At 35.9% G+C, this 18,754-nt stretch overlaps 1 protein-coding gene across 3 annotated transcripts in view; it reads right to left on the bottom strand.

Moving 5' to 3' along the window:
* TMEM260 (transmembrane protein 260) overlaps positions 1–18,461 on the bottom strand; it is a 63,764-nt gene extending 45,303 nt beyond the window's left edge. For all 3 annotated transcript variants that reach the window (XR_013395387.1, XM_015143770.3, XM_015143771.3), the window contains exons 1-3: positions 18,185–18,461; positions 13,251–13,282; positions 12,368–12,519 (exon numbers count right to left, since the gene is read on the bottom strand). Coding sequence is in view for 2 of the 3 variants with exons in the window: in XM_015143770.3 (XP_014999256.2) it covers positions 12,368–12,519; positions 13,251–13,282; positions 18,185–18,344 (344 nt within the window). In the remaining variant the exon portion in view is untranslated. The remainder of the gene's footprint in view (positions 1–12,367; positions 12,520–13,250; positions 13,283–18,184) is intronic.
* Between the last annotated feature and the right edge of the window lie 293 nt (positions 18,462–18,754).

Below are 18,754 nucleotides of genomic sequence, written 5' to 3'. Positions count from 1 at the left end.
ACATCAAAGGATGATGCCAGTAGTGATAAGGATGATGATTTTCTGAAGACTTTGCAAGTCTTCAGTTAATTCACTGATTCTGTAAGAAGATAGTCTCATTATATTGCTCAAGTCATATTTCCTATGCATTATCTGAGCATGCTTCATTTAACCTTAGTGAGACAAAGATAAATGACTACAAAGCAGGTTGGCATCAGGGATGATTTCATGAAGACACAATTCAGGGTAAGGGCTAGGCTCAGTATCAGCCTTACATGTCCACATCTGCAGCCTCTACCTCTCTTCTCACTGTAGCCCTCTATTGAAATTGCTCTTGCTGAGGTCCCCAGTGACAACAGGCTTTCTGGACCTCTCTGCTGTGTTGATCCCTGTTGATGACCACTCCTCTCGACACACCTTACTGAGTTGATGTCTGGGACTGCATATCCTCCTGGTTTTCCTTTTATGGTTCTGGATCTTCCTTCTGTGTGTGTGTGTGTGTGTGTGTGTGTGTGTGTGTGTGTGTGTGTGTGTTTTCTGAATCTCTCCTCTTTTTCCATTAATTTCTTTAAAGCTGGTTATTTCCCCAGATTTCATTCTCAGACAACTGCTTTTCTCACTCTACACACTCTGGGTAGCTAGAGTAACTTTATCCACTATCTTGATTTCAACTGCTAACCACAAGCTGAAAAAAAAAACAGATCTGTTCCCAGCACTGCACTCTCCTGTACTGTTGGACTTAAATATCTCCAACCAACTATGGCACACCCCAATGCCAGTCCAACTCTGGATGCCCCATAGAACCTCAGTGTCAACATGTACAAAACTAATTTCTCATTCTCTTTTCTAAAAACGATTTCCTACTCCTGTATTCTCTGTCTTAGTGACTTTCATTATCTACCTAGTTATTTAAGTTAAGATACCTGGTAGTGATCATCAAAGCTTCTTTTCCCCCTCTCTCTCTCTGTCAAAAATAACACATCCTGCCAATTTCATTTCATAATATATTTTTTTTTTTTTTTTTTTGAGACGGAGTCTTGCTGTGTCACCCAGGCTGGAGTGCAGTGGCCCGATCTCGGCTCACTGCAAGCTCCGCCTCCCGGGTTCCCGCCATTCTCCTGCCTCAGCCTCCGAGTAGCTGGGACTACAGGCGCCCGCCACCACGCCCGGCTAGTTTTTTGTATTTTTAGTAGAGACGGGGTTTCACCATGTTAGCCAGGATGGTCTCGATCTCCTGACTTTGTGATCCACCCGCCTCGGCCTCCCAAAGTAGTGGGATTACAGGCTTGAGCCACCGCGCCCGGCCCATTTCATAATAATTTTTAAAGCTCATCTAACCTCCATCCATACCACCACCATCCCATGTTAGCTATTATCATCACCTCAGACTCAAACCAATCCAACAACGTGGTAAGCCACCTCCAGGCCTATGCCCGCCACTGCCAACAGAGTAAGAGATTCAAAACATATCTGACCTCACACCTTTCTGACTCCAACCCTTTAATGACCTCTCCTTTAATGAGAAAACATAATATAAGCCCCTCATCATGACATAAAAAAACCTTTCATGATCTGGTCTTTTAACGTAACACATCAACCTTTATGTTTCAGCAACACTAAATGACTTGCAAGTCCCTATACTCAAAAGCTGTTTCTCCACTTCGGGGTTACTTTGCAAATGAGGTTCTCTATACAGGTTGAGGATCCCTATCTGAAATGCCTGGGACCAGAAGTCTTTCAAATTTTGGATTTTTTCAGATTTTGGAGTATCTGAAGAACACGTATCAGTGAAACATTTCTAATCAGAAAATCTGAAATCCAATATGCTCCAATAAGCACTTCCTTTGGGCATCATGTCAATATTCAAAAAGTTTCAGATTTTGGAACATCCTGGATTTCGGATTTTTTGATTAGGGATGCTTAACTTGTATGTGGAACACTGTTTTGCCTTCACTTCGCTAACTCCCATGTAACTATTTACAACTCAGTATAAGCATCGTCTTTGGCAAGTATTCCCTGAAACATTTTCTCTAAGACTAGGATACCTGCCCCTTCTCTAGGTTCTCATCCAATTAAACGCAATAAATAGGTATGAAATAGATTTTTCTGTATTAAAAAAATGACTCTGAGGAATACAAATTTTTAACTGTAACCTAATCAAAACACTATAAAGAAATCAGATTTGAATAACTTAAAATCCTCTATATAATATATTACAAAGTCAAAAAATTATTTTTGGACTATTGATAATATTGGATAATCTGTCAGCATATTGATATACTTTTTAATTAAAAATATATCTCAATATATATGTATGTGTATATATATATACACACACACACTCACATATATGTATGTCCCTAGAAAAACTATTTGATTTTTTGAAAAACTGTTTCCCATATATATATTATTTTAGACATACTTTATTTGTAGTTTTTAATGCTCTCCAAGTAGCAATGGTTTCTAATGAACTCAGTGTAACTCCAAACATTTTCAAATAATGTTGGATAAAATTACTTACGCCATTATTTGGAAAGAAATATTTTAAGACAAAAGATGTTTCGGTCTTGGGGTAAATTTTAAGAGTCATGTCCTTTATTATTATATAAACGATGTCTTGGTAACAAATGCTATTAAGGGAAAAGTTAAAGAATTCATTTTAAACTTGTTACATTGATTCTTGTTTTCTTAAATAAAATGATGTTTGTATGGACAGATTTTCCAGAAACTAAGGAATACTATTTTATCATGCTGTACTTTAATTCAAGTGTTTAAATATTCATTCGGCAAGGATATAGAAGTAATAATTTATTTTTAAAAACTTTCTATTTTCATATTACTTTCTTCCTTGTCTATAAAATAAATATTTCAAAGAGAATAATAAAATATAGACTGGGCGTGGTGGCTCATCCCTGTAATCCCAGCACTTTGCAAGGCCAAGGCAGAGAATCGCTTGTGCTTGGGGGTTCATAACCAGCCTGGGCAACATACTGAGATTTCATCTCTACTAAAAAATTTTAAAAAATAAAAATTAGCTGGGCATGGTGGCACATGCCTGCAGTCCCAGCTATGTGGGAGGCTGAAGCGGGAGGATGGCTTGAGCCCAGGAGGTTGAAGCTGCAGTGAGCTATCATAGCACCACTGTACTCTGGCCTGGGTGACAGGCCTGACTCCAAAAAATAAAATAAGATAAAATATAGGTTCACAGTTACTCATATTGCCTTTCACACACTGATTTGTAGAGACAGTTCCTCAATTTTCTCAAACTTTTGTGAAATTTCAAACAAAACACATCAAATTTCCCATTTTATATTTTATTGAGCCAAACAACAACGAACCATCCAAATCAATAAGGCACTACATATTGGAGCTAGAAAAAAAAAGTTAAATGTGCAGAAGGCTTTCTTACCTGTGCAGAAATTCAAATGAGGTTGTGATGCTACAAAAATCATAACAAATATATCTGAAGGCATATCTAGTCTCACACTTGCTAAGAGAGATTACCGAGAAGCACTTTATCATCTGTTTATTATGAGTTTAAAAGAAACCCATTTTCCTATGAATTTACAGAATTCCTAGAGCTTCCAATTAATCCACTATCCTTTTGGATCGCTGGGGCCTTTATTATCTTATGATCGTGGCCAATCATCATCCCTGTCAATGAAGGGAACCTGTGAGGGAGTGATCAGACAAGTTAGTTGCAATCTCTTTTTGGGAATAACTCTAATCAGGAGACATACTCTATAAAAAAAATTTTCCCCTGGAAAGGCCACAACATATATTTAAAATTTTTTTGGCAGAGGTAAATTATATAAGTAGAGTAAAACATTATTCATAAATCTTTTGCATACAATACTATTAAATGAATTGGTAGTCCAAATTTCTGACTTAAGTAATCTATTAAAAATAAATGGAAGGAATGTCCAATCTGACATTATTTAAATAGGAGATTTAAATGAAATTATTAATCTGAGCTCACAAAATAAGCTATCTTGTGTAATCCATAAAGTCTAAAGTGTAGATGAACTATAAATAAAACTACACCCAAAATAAGACAGACAATTGTCATCTACCCATAGAGTAAGTCTGATGATTTTTTTCAAATAAAAATGACATAATCAAAAACATGATTGTGTTTTAACTTGGCAATCCAGGATACCTATTTTCAATTTCCATTTTATTCTTTGGAACAAATATGCTTATTATTTTTAAAGAGTAACTAAGGAGTTAATAACATGCTAAAGTAGAATCTTAAAATTAGCCCATTAAAGTGAAAAGATATTTTTTTCCACTGAAATTGATTATTAATTCAACCAAAGTAAAAGCAAAAGAGAAATTCAAATGAGGTTGTGAATAAATGAGAACTCTTTTCACCAGAACTCACAGATACAAGGCTAATAGTTTAAACTATTTTCTATTTTAACTTAAGAACACTTTATGATGAATTAGATATGAGAAAAAATGTTTTCCATTCTCAATCTAATTCTCACAGAGCCCCAATAGAGCAAGGTCAAATGAGGGATGCCTTCAAATGAAATACATATTTTTATCATCTAACCTGACTTATAGAAAGATAAAAATCATATTAGGTCATATGAGGAAAAGATCACAATCTTCAAACACTACCACTATGACCATTTTAATAACACAACCCTTGTACTATAACAGATACTCACCTGTCAATATCAATAATCAAAATCAAGTTTTTACACTGTTAGAGAAGTAAACTTAATTCTAAGATCTCATAATAATGGGGGAAAGCACTGATATAGATTATTCAAAATATCAAATCCAAAAGTCACTGAAGTACATTTTGTTTTATATAAATAATTGTATACTTCATATAAAAAATATGCTTTACAGTATATTTGAAGTAGATAAATCTTCCTGATTGCTTTTTACTTAGGTTAACAATAAAACCACATAGTTTACATTCCAGGAGAGCACAGTGTTTAGTCAACAAAAAAAGACACACCAAGAGTATGATAGATAGTATGGGTAGGGCAGTCAAGTGTTTAAAATCTCACCCAGATCATGCAAATGACAGAAATTCTCCACTAGAGTAAGGATGATGTGATGCTATTAAGCATCAAATGTAAGCATCAGAATTCTCTGCTTAAAACACAACTGTCTTCTTTTTTTGGTCCACAAAATTCATGAGACCTAGATAAAATTCCTAAGAAATGTACTGATTGTGTAGCAGTTTTCTCACTGATGGAATACTATTCATCTGTTGACACAATGGATAAATCACGAGGTTACAATTTACACCATTGACACAGGTTTGCTATTGATAAGGTATATTTTTCTTTCCGCTACACAGTATTTGATTTTCATGTGTAGTCACATGTTTGTATAACCCTTAATCAAAAGGCAAATAACAGAAACCTGAAATTCTTTCCGAACACACATTTGACATGCCTCATAAAATTCATGAATGTATTTGTCTTCAGTGTTACTTGTATGCAAAGAACCCAACACGGAAGGTACACTGCACTACGTCTATACTGAGTGTACTGAGAATTCCTACTTGAAATGGAATTTGACTGGGCAGGCCACAGTGCAGCATCTGAACGTTATTGTTTAATAAAATACTATTAGTATCAATTCACAGTGACAACTAAAATAGTGCAGCTGACTACAGGGAAGAAGTATGGTAAAGGAGGATAAAAATGAACAGCAAATCTACCACCCTTATCCTTCCACGTTCTTATCTTTCTGGGTCCAGTTCACGAAAATGATATAGAAGTTCCCTTTAGGCTCACTCACATAATCAACACCATGTATTTCTCTCTCCAGTCTACCTGGAGAATGGTCAAACTAGGGAGCTAAGTTACTGAAAATCTAAGTCCTGCTAAGCCTCCTTCTTTTGGTGGCAGCTCACTCAACAGTCTTTCAACAAATATGTTCTGGGTATCTAATATGTGCCAGGTGCTCTGTGGGAAAATTACAATGAGGCCACTGAGAGAGCAGAATATAAATCTTCTCATTGTCAAGTTTACACCTAAGAACATAAATCAATAATTTAGGACATGATATAAAAGGTACATCTGAGAAGTCATCACCACTGAATCTAAAAAAATTTAAAATATTTCCATCTTTAATGAATTTGCAAATAAGTCCTTTCTTCCACATTTTAGAAAAATTTACTGTCATTCCAGATAAAATCTTACTAAGGTTAGTTCTACTTCATGAGGTTTGATCAAAAGGAGAACTGTTTTACTCAGAATTTTCAGCTATATAAATATTCACTACCAGTACTCTCAAAGGAAAAGTATAAAGTATTATTCCTGATTCAAAACCACTACATAAAATTAGAGTAAAAAATTTAAAGTCTTCAAAAAGCACAACTAAAATGCAGGGAGTAAGGTTAGGAATAGCTCCCATAAATCAAATGTAATCACACAATTTCCATTAGAATTAAGAGTTGTGCATTAGCTATTAAATGATAAAGCTATTCAAAGTTTAAAACAACTCATTTTATTATACTCCATCAACGTATTCCTGAATATGTGGAAGAAAACACTGAACTAGGCTTTATAGGAAGAACCGCAATTTACTTCACGTTTTACTAGGTTTTCCCAGTATGCCAGGTAACTTGCCTGGTTTAAAATAACTCCCCAATTACAGACTTTAGTCCATTTTGTTTAAAATGTATAAAAACATGATAAAACCTCAAGATTAGTTTGTTACTCAATCTTCAAAATGTATTTTGCATTCAGTAACAAGACTGAAATTGGTTAAAAGGATATTGCATCAGAGTATTCTCAAAGGCACCGGCCAAGGCATGTCATCACGCTAAGTCCTTTTTAACTGAAAACTTAGAAGATGCTGTGTAATTCTTACAATGTTAAGATACAAAAAGTATAGGAAGTCAATGTAAAACGTCCAAATAACTAAAGTCAACAGAATGAGGGTATTAAACTACTTTCATCAGCAATACTAACCAACTTAATAAACAATAGAGATTTAATATTAAGTAGTCTTATGCAAAGTTATGAAGTATATCTTAATATCTCAATTCATTGACTATTTTCTATTTTTATGGCTTTGAAAAGCACCAAATCTATATAAGTTATGAGCTATAATGTTATTTGTAATTTAAAGAAATATGTGCGTTTATTATTACAACCATAATAACTGATGACTAGTTCCAGTGGCAAAATCTCGGCAGGAAACAGATTTAGCAATTTAAATGTTTTATAAGTTTTTGTAATTGAGGAAACTTTTCATAATCTGACATTTGTTAAAACCACTTATTAGAAATTATGCAGCACAGTAGCTGTGGAAATATGAGCTAGCTTCACAATTATAAAGTCAGCCTATGTAGCCCTTTCCTATTGTATATAGTGGCATAAACCCCACGGCGGCCTATCAGCTAACTGGCAGGCAGGGGGCTGCTCTATTCAAAGTGAGAGATACAAGCTGCAGGGCAAAAACCTGGCAGCTCCCATCTGACCCCACAATCCCCTACTGGTGACAGCTCCAAGCTCCATGGCAAATTAGGCCTTCTCATATTACAATTGGAGAAGACAGATTCCATTAGCAGTATCTGAAATTGAGTGGAGAGCTGCACTGTTATCAGACTTGACTCATAAGCACTGCTATTAATCAGAGCTATGATAGCATTTATATATTTCAAGCTATCTGCTGCCGCTGTGATATTCTGCTACAAAGGGTTGATGGGACTTAGGAAAGTGAACAATAGAGCTTTCTGGGAAAAGCAGAGTAAATCAAGAAAGTCTATGACTTCCGCACATTCTGAAGGGATTGTGGTTTACATAAATTTTCTCCCAATTGGAGATTGAGCTCTTCCTCATCTTACACATGGGATTTAGTTGTCACTCAATGGTAACAGCTGTGAAAAGGTGAAGCGGCCCACCGCTCAGAATATTGCCTTCGCTTTTAAAGCAATTAACCCATGAACAGGAGGATACCTGGTGATATCAAAGGGATTAGGCCAGGCAGTGCATTATTAACATTTCCTTGAACTAATTCTAACTCTGACTAGCTGTCAGAAAAGACTCTACAGTCTTAAAAAAGAGTTTTTGCCCTGCTTTTTTTCCCTTCAAAATGAAGCGCTGCTATTTGAGCCTAATATGTCCCTCTACTTATAAGAAAATGCAAATGAACCAAGCTCTTAATATTCTTAAGCAGTCTAAGTCAATGCAATTTTAATACAAGTACGAGAGAAATATATGATCAATTAACCAGGGATCAAGATAGATATTCTCCTGAATGGAAATTAACTCTCCAGTACTTTCCATTCTTCTTCAACTACAAAAACTTGGTGACTATTTGTTACTTATGCATAGTTACTTGTGAAATTAGGAAGAGCTTCACATTATTCTCTATGGCAATAATCTAAAATACTCTTTGAGCTGGAAAATCCAAATGTCCCTTAAGCAGGAGATTCTGCATTCTCTAAGGTATGGCATTTTAATTTTCTATTCTTTATTGAATGGAATCTTAGCTGAAGCTAAAAGAATAGCAGACCCAGTGCTCAGAATCAAGTCTTTGCCTTCTAAAATTTAATCGAATTTTTAGAAGCAACATAATGGTTAAAAATATATAAGGTATACAATTACAAAATCCATGAGTTAAATACTGGCACAAAACAATCTGCCAGAAGATATTTAAGGATTACTGAAAATGATTGTACATTCTTTGTAGTAAGCAAAGTTTCAATATACCTTTAATATTATTAATATTCCTATATTCTAGGTAATCTACTTGACATTAAGAGATATGATGTCTTACTGTGCAATATTAATGATGTTAGAAAGTATTTTTATGTAAGTTTCCTGAAACTACACCTTTTAGAAAAAATATTTGAAAAACTGCCTATTTAATGGTGACTTTATATTACTTTCTTTAAAATAAGCACTGAATTTTGATTATAAAAACTAAGAGCTTTACTTTTAATTCACAGGAGTGTTCAACAAATATCGTGGAATGAATTCTTCTATAGTTCCATTTGGCTGGTAATAGTTTGAAAAGGACAGGCTGACTCTCAGGCCTGTTGAGAATATATCCCCTGCACTGTAACTACCAAAATAAATGACACAACATATACCCTCCTCTGATATCATAAGCAATTTAAATCTTCCCTGAGGTAAAGAATTTTTATACAATGCTATCAACATGCTCCCTTCTCTTTTAGTGATACCGGAACATATGAAGGGTTAGAATATAGATGTTTAATGATAGTGACTTCAGTACTCCTTCTTTATTCAGTAAATAAGACCTAGTTTGATATTTCCTAGCAGATAATTTTGAAATTCAAGCATTAAATAATGTTAAATGGTGTTCATGTTAATGATTTATATTATGTATAACTTTAACATTTTATATTAATAGGATTTGTGAATTTCAAATAGAATAGGGCATTTTAAATATTATGCTATTAAATTTAAAAATCATTTACTTTAATAGCCTTAAAAAAGAAAACCCCAGTTCCCAGAAATCACTAACTATATTACAGTCTCAGAAACACAGATGTACACATTAATAAAATGAATACTATTTTTGAAATGTACTAGATTAAACTCCCCTAACATAATACATGCTTAAAAATACTCTTTAAGGGGACAATACATAAATAAATACATACGGAAACAACTGCCACAAGCTCACTATTTTTAATTCAATAAACTACAGTGACACATAGGGCTTTCAATGTGCTGTTTTACTCACATGCTTTCTACATTAAAGCAAAGCAAATATAAATGAGTTCTTGCCAACCATTAGGAAAGATTGACAAAAAATGCAGTGTTAATGACATCTTACAGCTTTTAAAAGCAAGAGAAAGATGCAAGAAAAGCAAAAATTACATAGTAATTGGAAACAACGAATAAATTGGTCTTTCAATCTAAGTCATGTTTACTGAAAAAAATGGAGCTTTTTACATCAACACATTTAAACAGAAATTTGCTTTTGAAATAAAATCTTTGTTTAAAAGGTACAGAAAGTCTTTATGTCCACCCCAAGAGCTAAATATAGTGAATGCTATGTGAACAATTACCTGAAAAAAACCTAAACCTGTTAAAAGAATTAATTTACTGCACACCAGTCAGCACTAATCCTACATGTACAGTAATGGTCTCTTAAGTGATGGGGGAAAGAAAGAATAAAACTGTTTCCTGGATCAAAACCCTTCAATATTCAACAACAAAATGGAATGATGATTTGGTTTGTAAATGAATAAAGTAGTGAAATGTCTCCTAAACAAATTCTGATAAGGGAGTCAACCTGCAAAGAAGCACATTTACTGTACGCTGGGACAGGAAAAAAGCCATCACTGTAATGGTTGTACAAAAACTGTGTCCTGCTGTTGGGTTTATATTCACAGAAGAAAGGTTTTAAAGGTTAAGTTCAGGTCATACAACAAATGAAATTGTAACAAGCCAGCTGACATTGTATAATGTCTTCTTCCACTCAATCAATAGGCTACTGTTAGTCCTATTACCATAGAGATGGCTTCTCCTTTTTGAAGGGTGTCTATTGTTTGACAAAACAGATTTGCCACTTGAACTAGGTTATTCCCAAAGGACGTGTACCTTGTCAATTATTTGTATTCAAAATAATGAAGTATTTTCATATTAAAATTATGTAAGAGATAATATTGTTAGATCCCTTTTCTGAAGGAAAGCAACTTTTCCAGGGTACATACCATATTATTAAAACCACTCAAATACCTAATTTAGTCATATAAGAGATTGAATTTAAAGCACATGTCAGCAAGTATAAAATATATCATTAGCCATGTATATTAAAAGAAAAGCGTTATAGGCTAGTGTGCTTATCTAAACCCATTATAATCAATCATAATAATTAATAAAAGCTATTTTTAAAGAAAAGTACTGTCCAGAGCTATCCGGATTCTGCAAATTTGTTTTTAAGATTTTTATTTATGATTTTTACAGTGATTCTCATGTGGAATGGCATCACCAACTAATAATGTTGAAAAACATGGAAGTTTTAGAAAATGAATCCCTTTACTTGCACAGAGCTATTTATAGCTACATAACATTTAAATAGATGTATATGTTACATAAATGATCTAAAATACAGACTATCAAAATGAACATATTAGTTTTCTTTAAATGTTTTTGTTCTAAAGTATCTTGTGAAAATTAACAATGTACTTATTCAATACAGAACAAGGAAGTTCCTGTTCAACCTAGATATTTAAAAACAAAAACCACTTTTTCTCTCAGTGGAAATACTGACAGATTCTTAGCCACAAAAGACTCAGAAGGAACAATTCTAATAAAAATTATCCTAACCATTGAGAAAAAGAAAAATATTAATAGTACGAATGAATCTAAGCAGAGACATTATTTTAAATATTTCATAAAGACTAAAATAACAACAAATGTAATACAAAAATTTTGGAAAAGATCAAGTTATAATACTTGAATCTGAAAGTTTTTTCACATGCAGATTAAAAGTAAACTTCTGAGTTATAGTTATACTAACTCTTATCTTTCTATAAATAATTAAGAGATTTAGAATTTAGCTAAAGGGTAGTATTAATGACTTTAACACCAATAAAAATATTGGTCTCCAAAAATGACATTTGAAATTATACCTATTCAAATTATATTTACATACAGAAATCATTTGTTTTATAGTAAGACAAGCAAAAGTTTTTAGAAGAAGTGTCTTAATTTGGTTTTTCCTTTTGCAGAAAGTGTAATTTGTATTTTTCACTATAATCCTCTTAGGTATAGGATACACGGAGTTAAGAATGAAGGAGACAGAAACATCAAAGACAACTGAGTCACCAGCATTCTAAACTAAGGACCAATGTTTTAAAAGCAGGGTAGCCTTCCCAACTAAAAAAGTCTTCTATCAGTGAAGTACTTGGGATCTAATTTGCCTACCTTTCCTACAGCCATAATGGAGCAGAGTGAAACCTTACTAAAACCACATCCCAAATTTATTTCCTTAGTTAATAACCTTATTTCAAAAAGTATACATGTTCATATTTAGAATATAATACAATTAGCCCTGGACCTGACAGGCAGCTGCCCATCAGCAATACTGTAATTAAATGATATTTACCACTTACCAAAAGATGAACCTCATATTGTTGAATTAAACCGGCCCATCTGCATCTTCATAAAATGACAAACCTCATTAGTTCTGCCTAATCAGAGAATTGTGATAATGAACTGTTGACACCTTCACTCCATTGTATGAAACAAAACCAACTGCATTTGAGGGGTCAAATGCATATGAAATTATTATAAATTAAGAAAGTGAAATCACATGTGTTAGGGAAACCAAGCAACAAAAGATGTTTTTAATGCATGTACTTGAGCCATAAGAAATCTATATCTCCAACTGCTCAAAATTAATTTTAACTAATCAACTACTTTACCTGAAAACGGTGAAAAAAAGTAACGATGCAGCTACTGCTCCAAATAAGCCACAGAGAAGATTGACGCGGTAGGCAATTGAACCAAAAGGAAACAGTGTAATTGCCAGTTTAGCCACCAGCGTGAACAAAGGATAGCCAGGAGGATGGGCAACCTACAGAAAAATTAGCAACAGTTAGAAGAAGGGTTTCATCTAGGAAAGGAAGAGTCACACAGGCCTTAATTGAAAAGCAGCCCTTTTCTCAGGCAACTATAAAGATTAGGCACCAATGATTAAATGTTTGAATAGTGGTTTTCTATTGTAATCCTCTTGTGGCAATACAAATAAATATTTTCTTTAGTGGATTTGGCAGCGTCTAACACATGGAGCGTCACCCAGAGAAAGGGTGACATATTTCATTGTCAGTTCTTAAGCAGTTTGTTCTCTGGGTTCACAGTACATTAGGGTCATTTAAAAGGCTATTGAAAAAAAGCAGGTTCTGAAATATCGTATTGGTTAGAAAGTTGAAAGACCACACTGCTATCGGATTACCACCATGCTGACAGTCGTAAGGTCTTGCCTAAAGGGATCATGCACCATAATAAAGTTTATTAAATAATAAACTTATTAAAACTGTTAACCCGATTTATTTTATTCTCCACAGCTTATACAAAATTTGGGGTGATAATAAGGCAGCTACTGTATATATAGTAAAGGCTTTGCTTTATAATTTAGTTTAATTGGATTTAAAACTTAAAGTAAATTGTCACATACTGTACTTATAAGTTACTAAAAACTGGGGTTTGAAAATAAATTAATCTACTTTACTCCATGCTTAATTAAACTTTCTTAATTCCTAAAACTGTTAATGAGAGCATTGATTAAACAATAAAACTAATACTTACTCCAAGCTCATGTGCGGCTGTGATCAGTTCCCCTGTGAAAAAATAATGTAAAACCAATAATTACTATTAGAGAATGACACTCCTCCAAAGTTTTCAAAATCCAAATGCTTGCATTGGGGTTTTGCATTAATTTGACTGGATAAAACTGTAAATCTGTAGAGATTTAACAGCATGAAATAGTCTGAGAACATTTTCTCCCTTAGGTCTTATTGAACAAACTATCTTTGGTAGTCTTTAAGAAGTGGTCAGTGGAAATATAGGTAAATTCCGGTTTTTTAAAAATGCTTTTTTTCTCTCTTGAAAGTTGTATCCACTTGCAAATATACAAAAGCACTAGTGTAACATGCTTTGTTATCCCTCAATAAATTAGCACGAAAGTCTATAAAGATGTAATCTTATGATAACATAAAATGTGCAGACATCTGAGGTTTGGACACTCCCTAAAATGTCCCACACTACCCTAAAACTGGCATTTGGATATCTTCTCCACATTAATTGCATTGGATATCTTTAAACGATTTCCAAGTGTTTATTAACTGCAGGTTATTTCGGTAAGGTCTACTGTAAGACATTTTTTCAAACCATTAAATAATATTCTTTACATAGTCCTTTATAGTTCCTCACCATTAGTGACTATTTCTAAAATTAAAATGCAGTAATGTAATGCTTATTTGTTAATCTTTTACATATTCAGAGCACAAGGACTATTTCTGACTCAACCCTGAATGAATCAATGTTGATGAATGACTCATGAAAGTTACTAGTACCTATTAGGAAATATACTAATGTCCATTTCCTATCCTTTCATAGCTAGCAATACTCTGCTTCTAATTTCTGTCCCAGCTACAATTTAGACCTTTACTCTCTCTGGCCTGGACTATGGCAACAGACTTGACCAATCTTCTACTTCAATTCATGTTCATACTGAAATCACTTATAATCAACACCTGCCTTTCCCCCTGCCTACACACACACACACACACACACACACACACACACACACACACACACACACACGCGGCTGCATTGCATCCCTAGTCTAACATTTCTCAATGGCTGCTCTCTGCTTACTGAATGAAGTTCACATTCCTCAGCATGATGTTCAAGCTTTCCATGGTTTCAAGGTCCCTTTTCTAGGCTTATATCCATGAAACCTACGTTCTCTCCAGTCAAATCTGATTACCCACTGTTTCTCTGGAGTGGTCCTCTTTTGCACCTCTTCTCACTCATTTTCTCACCCTGGAGTATTTTCCCTAGCATTCTCTCCCTAAATCCTTCAAAGCCTAGTTCAATTGCCACCTTCTCGGTAACACCTTTCCTTAGACACCTGCTTCCCCAGTCTCCCCATCAGAATTAATCACTTCTTCCTCCTCCATAGAACCTGCTTGAGTCTATTTAGCACTTTAGATTGCCTTATATTCTGGTTGGTTTTCATTTCTCTCTCCCACTAAGTTTAAAAACATTAACCTATCCATTTCACGATCCTGCCAAGATACCAACACTTCTCCCCTCTGGCCACACACAATCAATTCAAGCCATGCACATAGAGGTCAACAAAAAGACACATCACATTGTCATCCTTGCTACTAAGACACCCCTGTCTTAGGTGAGTGACTGCATCATGGAAGTGTTATAAGGGCACCTGAAGACAGATTAAGTCAATTACTTACAGACATTTGTTAGTTCAAGAGCACCTCAGAAACCAGCACATTTTATACCCTAAATGCTTCTTTTTAATTAGTTTATGGTCTCACAATGTCTCAAAGAACTGTTCCCTTTGTTAACTACTGTAAAGGATATGATTTTACAGTTTACTCCATAACGGATTAGCTCTGAAGTCCTTAGCGCCAAACTATTTTCATCGATTTTTTTTGTTCTTGTATGTTTTTGTGACGAAGCCACCGTAAGTTCAAAATTTCAAGGTCACTATTCATTCTCCTCCATTTAAAATGTATTCAGAATTATATTTAACATTAAGAAAAACAGCCTATTTTTCTCTAACTTCTTTTTACCATGGAAAAGTCAGTGTGTTGTTATTATTTCCCGGAGTTCTGCTGCTATAAAGATAAATCTGGAAAGTGACAAACTTCCATCAATTCTTATCAAATGTTAAACTAAAATAGAAATAGAAAAGATGCCCCCATTCTAAATGTATCTTTGATAAAGATCTAAGGGGAAATACTACTCTTAAATTCATTATGATAAAGAGGAAGTGAATAGCAAAAAAAAAAAAAACCCTCAGAGCTTCCAGAGTCTTGGCTTTCTCTCAATCCTGTACACGAAGGGTTCCTCAGAGTTATGTCTACCTGCATCAGAATTAATCTGCTTTTTAAAAATGAAGATTCCCTGCCCATACCGCTAAACTCCCTAATCTACTAAGACCCACTGGCACTGGGGGCTCAAGTGTCCCAGGTAATTCTGAAATATGTTCCAGTTTGAGAACCACAGCTTTGTTGTCTGCAATACAAATTAATGGCAAGCCCAGAGTTGTCAGCAGATGCTTAACCTTTACAAAAACCAGCTTTATATCATACCTCTCAATATTAATTAGACTAGATTGTCACACATCACATCTGTTAAAGACAGTCTCATGTACAAACTAATTTAGTGAAGGCCAGCTTCCTACCCCCTCCCCGAAAAGCACCACGAGCAACCCTGCCCATAAATGAACTATGTGTGTCAAGTGGTACAAAGAATAATTTTGGCAAGACCACACAATGTGATGAATCTATGGAGTAAAATGTAAGACTTATCAGGAAGAAGAATACATGCTTTGTATTGGTTTTGAGATGTGTTCTGTTTATTGATGAAAATATAATTCATAAACAAATATTCAAGAATAGTACATTCAACATGTAAACACAATTATCAAATATACGATTAAGCAAATTTTCCATATTGGCATATACTTGGAAAACAGTTTATTTGTCATTCCCAAAAATGAACATAAAAATATTAGAAGCAACCACTATTTAACATGAAACCAAACAAATTAGAAGCACCTAAAGTTTGGTAACTCAAGGTGAATACACAACTTTATTCTTCTGGGAAAAAATAAAATACAGTATTAATAAAGGCAAGGCAATAAACATTTTAAGTAGATTTTAAATATCACTACATATGTGATGATGGATTTAGAAAAGAATTTCTTGAAATGTTTTGACAAAAAGTAGAGGTTAAGGGGGCATATTCTAAAGTCAATATACTTGGGTTCTTTTCCTGACTACTCTGTGTGACTTTGGGCATAGCTTAGCCTTAGTTTTCTCATTTATAAAAGGAAAATAATGATCGCACCTACTTTTAAGGGTAGCTGAGGGGGTTAAAACAACCACCTATATAAAGCACTTGGAACAGTGTCTGGCGCATAGTAAGTGCTCAAGAAACTTCAGTTATTATAAATCTCATTCCCATCTTTCACACTCAACCAATCATAAGTAGCTGTCAATCTTTGTATTTTTTTACAGGTAACAGAACTACCTAACCTCTGAAAAATGCCCTCCAGCATCAAAACTCTCACAACTATAAAGTAACTTCCATTATGAAATACAAATCTTAGAAACATGGTACAGAAACTCCCTACTACACGAATGAAACACTATCCGTATTTGTGCAATAGGACCCGAAAGAAGGTAACAATCTGAAGATGGAACATCAAGGATCTTCAATGTGGTAGGCAGCCCTAAATATGATCCCCACTAATCCCCAACTCCTGGTATTCTCACCTGTGTAATCCTCTCCCCCTTGAATATGGGTTGGGTTTACTGATGAACTTCCAGGAATAAAATGGAGAAGTGGTATATCACTTACAGTATTCGGCTACAAAATGACACAGAGGTGTCAGACAGAGAGGTATCCTTCATCTTTTTCTTGACAGAAGTCAGTTAACTTATGGAGACCCACACAGCAAAGAACTAGATGGCGTTTCTCCCCAAATTGAGCCTTGAAAAGACCGCAGCCCCCAACCGACACGATGACAGCAAACTTGTTCTGAGTACGAGCAACTAGCTTAAACTGGACCCAGATTCCTGATTAACAAAAACGGGAGACGATAAACGTTTGCTGTTTAAGCTGCTCAATTTAAGGATAACTGGTCATGCAGCAAAAACTGCTGCTTCAGTCCACAGGTTCACCACCTGAAATTACAGCACCATTCTGACAAAATTCCTGGCCACGATATGGCATTATTGAATCCAAAAACAATGGCATTATTGAATCCAAAAACAAAACATAGATCTTGTTTCTTGCCTCAAATATAAAACAATGTGATTTAACTGGCCGATGAGTCATGCTTTTCTTTTTCATAGAAACAGCCGCACCTGGCTTCCACCTTTTTAAGAGTTCTGCAAATATTCTGCATGGCTAGTTCCTTCTCAATATTCAGGTTTCGACTAAAATACCACTTCTTCAGAGGTCTTTCCTGAATAGCCATTCGGAAGGCCCCACTACTTACCCCCACTCTCAATCACATTTCCCTCCTACCGTCTCCATAACTTAAACAGTTTAATATGCTGTTTATTCATTAACTTGGGTATTGTCTAACCGCACTGGAACACTCGCAATTATCTGTTCGCCACTACTGTTCTTTTGTCTGAAACATAATAAGGACTCGGTGAGTAATATCTGTGGATTAAAAAAGGATGCAAATACTTAGGACCAGGAAAAAAGATCTGGGGAAGTGGAGAGGTCATTAAGCCCCACCAGGCGAAACCAACAATAAGCCCCATCTCGAAAGCCTGAGAACTAAAGAAACGAGAACGACAGGGATGGAAACAGAAGTGGGCTCTGAAACACACAATAGAGTCCTGTGCACAGGTGGGTGGATGGAGGCCCAGAGCTGACCAAACCCAATGCCAAGAGCGGGGGCCAGACGCAGCCCCCGCCCGTTCTAGGATCAGGGGAGAGGGACAGGAGGGGCAACCCTGCGAGTACTTTACCCGAGTCTCCCCCAGGCACCGAGGGGGGCAGCGTGAGGGTGAACACTGCGGCCACGGCGGCGAACACCGCGATGCCGCCGCGGATGCCCCCGGAGCGCCGCGTCCCCACTCGGACTGCCCGCCCCCGGGCCTGGCCCCTGCCGTCGCCATGGGGACTCATGGGCCAGTGGCGACCGAGGGAGGAGGACACGGCTGGCCCAAGGACTTGGTGCGACACAGAGTTCCCCAGTCGAGAGGCGAGCGGAGCCTGTGCGGCGGCCACAGCGACTTCCGGGTCGAGCCTCCGCGGATTGGACCGCACCTTTCTCCGTCTGAGCGCAGGGAGGAGAAAATGCCAGGCCTCGCTTGAGCCAGGCCCTGGGAGTTTTTCCGCAGTGCACCACGCATTGGCGTTCACCTACTTATAATGTGATTTAAGGTTCCTAATCACCGGCAGAGCCTTCCCTTTAAAAAGCAAGCCTGGCCACGGCCCTACCGTCTCCATGCTGTTGCCCCCTTTTATACTGACTTGGTTGGGTCTGACAGAGACCAAAGCAGCATCGAAAACCGCGAGCGAGGAAGGGCTGCTCC

This window comes from Macaca mulatta, chromosome 7, assembly GCF_049350105.2.
Source record: "Macaca mulatta isolate MMU2019108-1 chromosome 7, T2T-MMU8v2.0, whole genome shotgun sequence".
NCBI lineage: Eukaryota > Metazoa > Chordata > Mammalia > Primates > Cercopithecidae > Macaca > Macaca mulatta.
The sequence above is the reverse complement of the archived record's forward strand: the minus strand, read 5'-3'. Positions and strand labels throughout refer to the sequence as shown.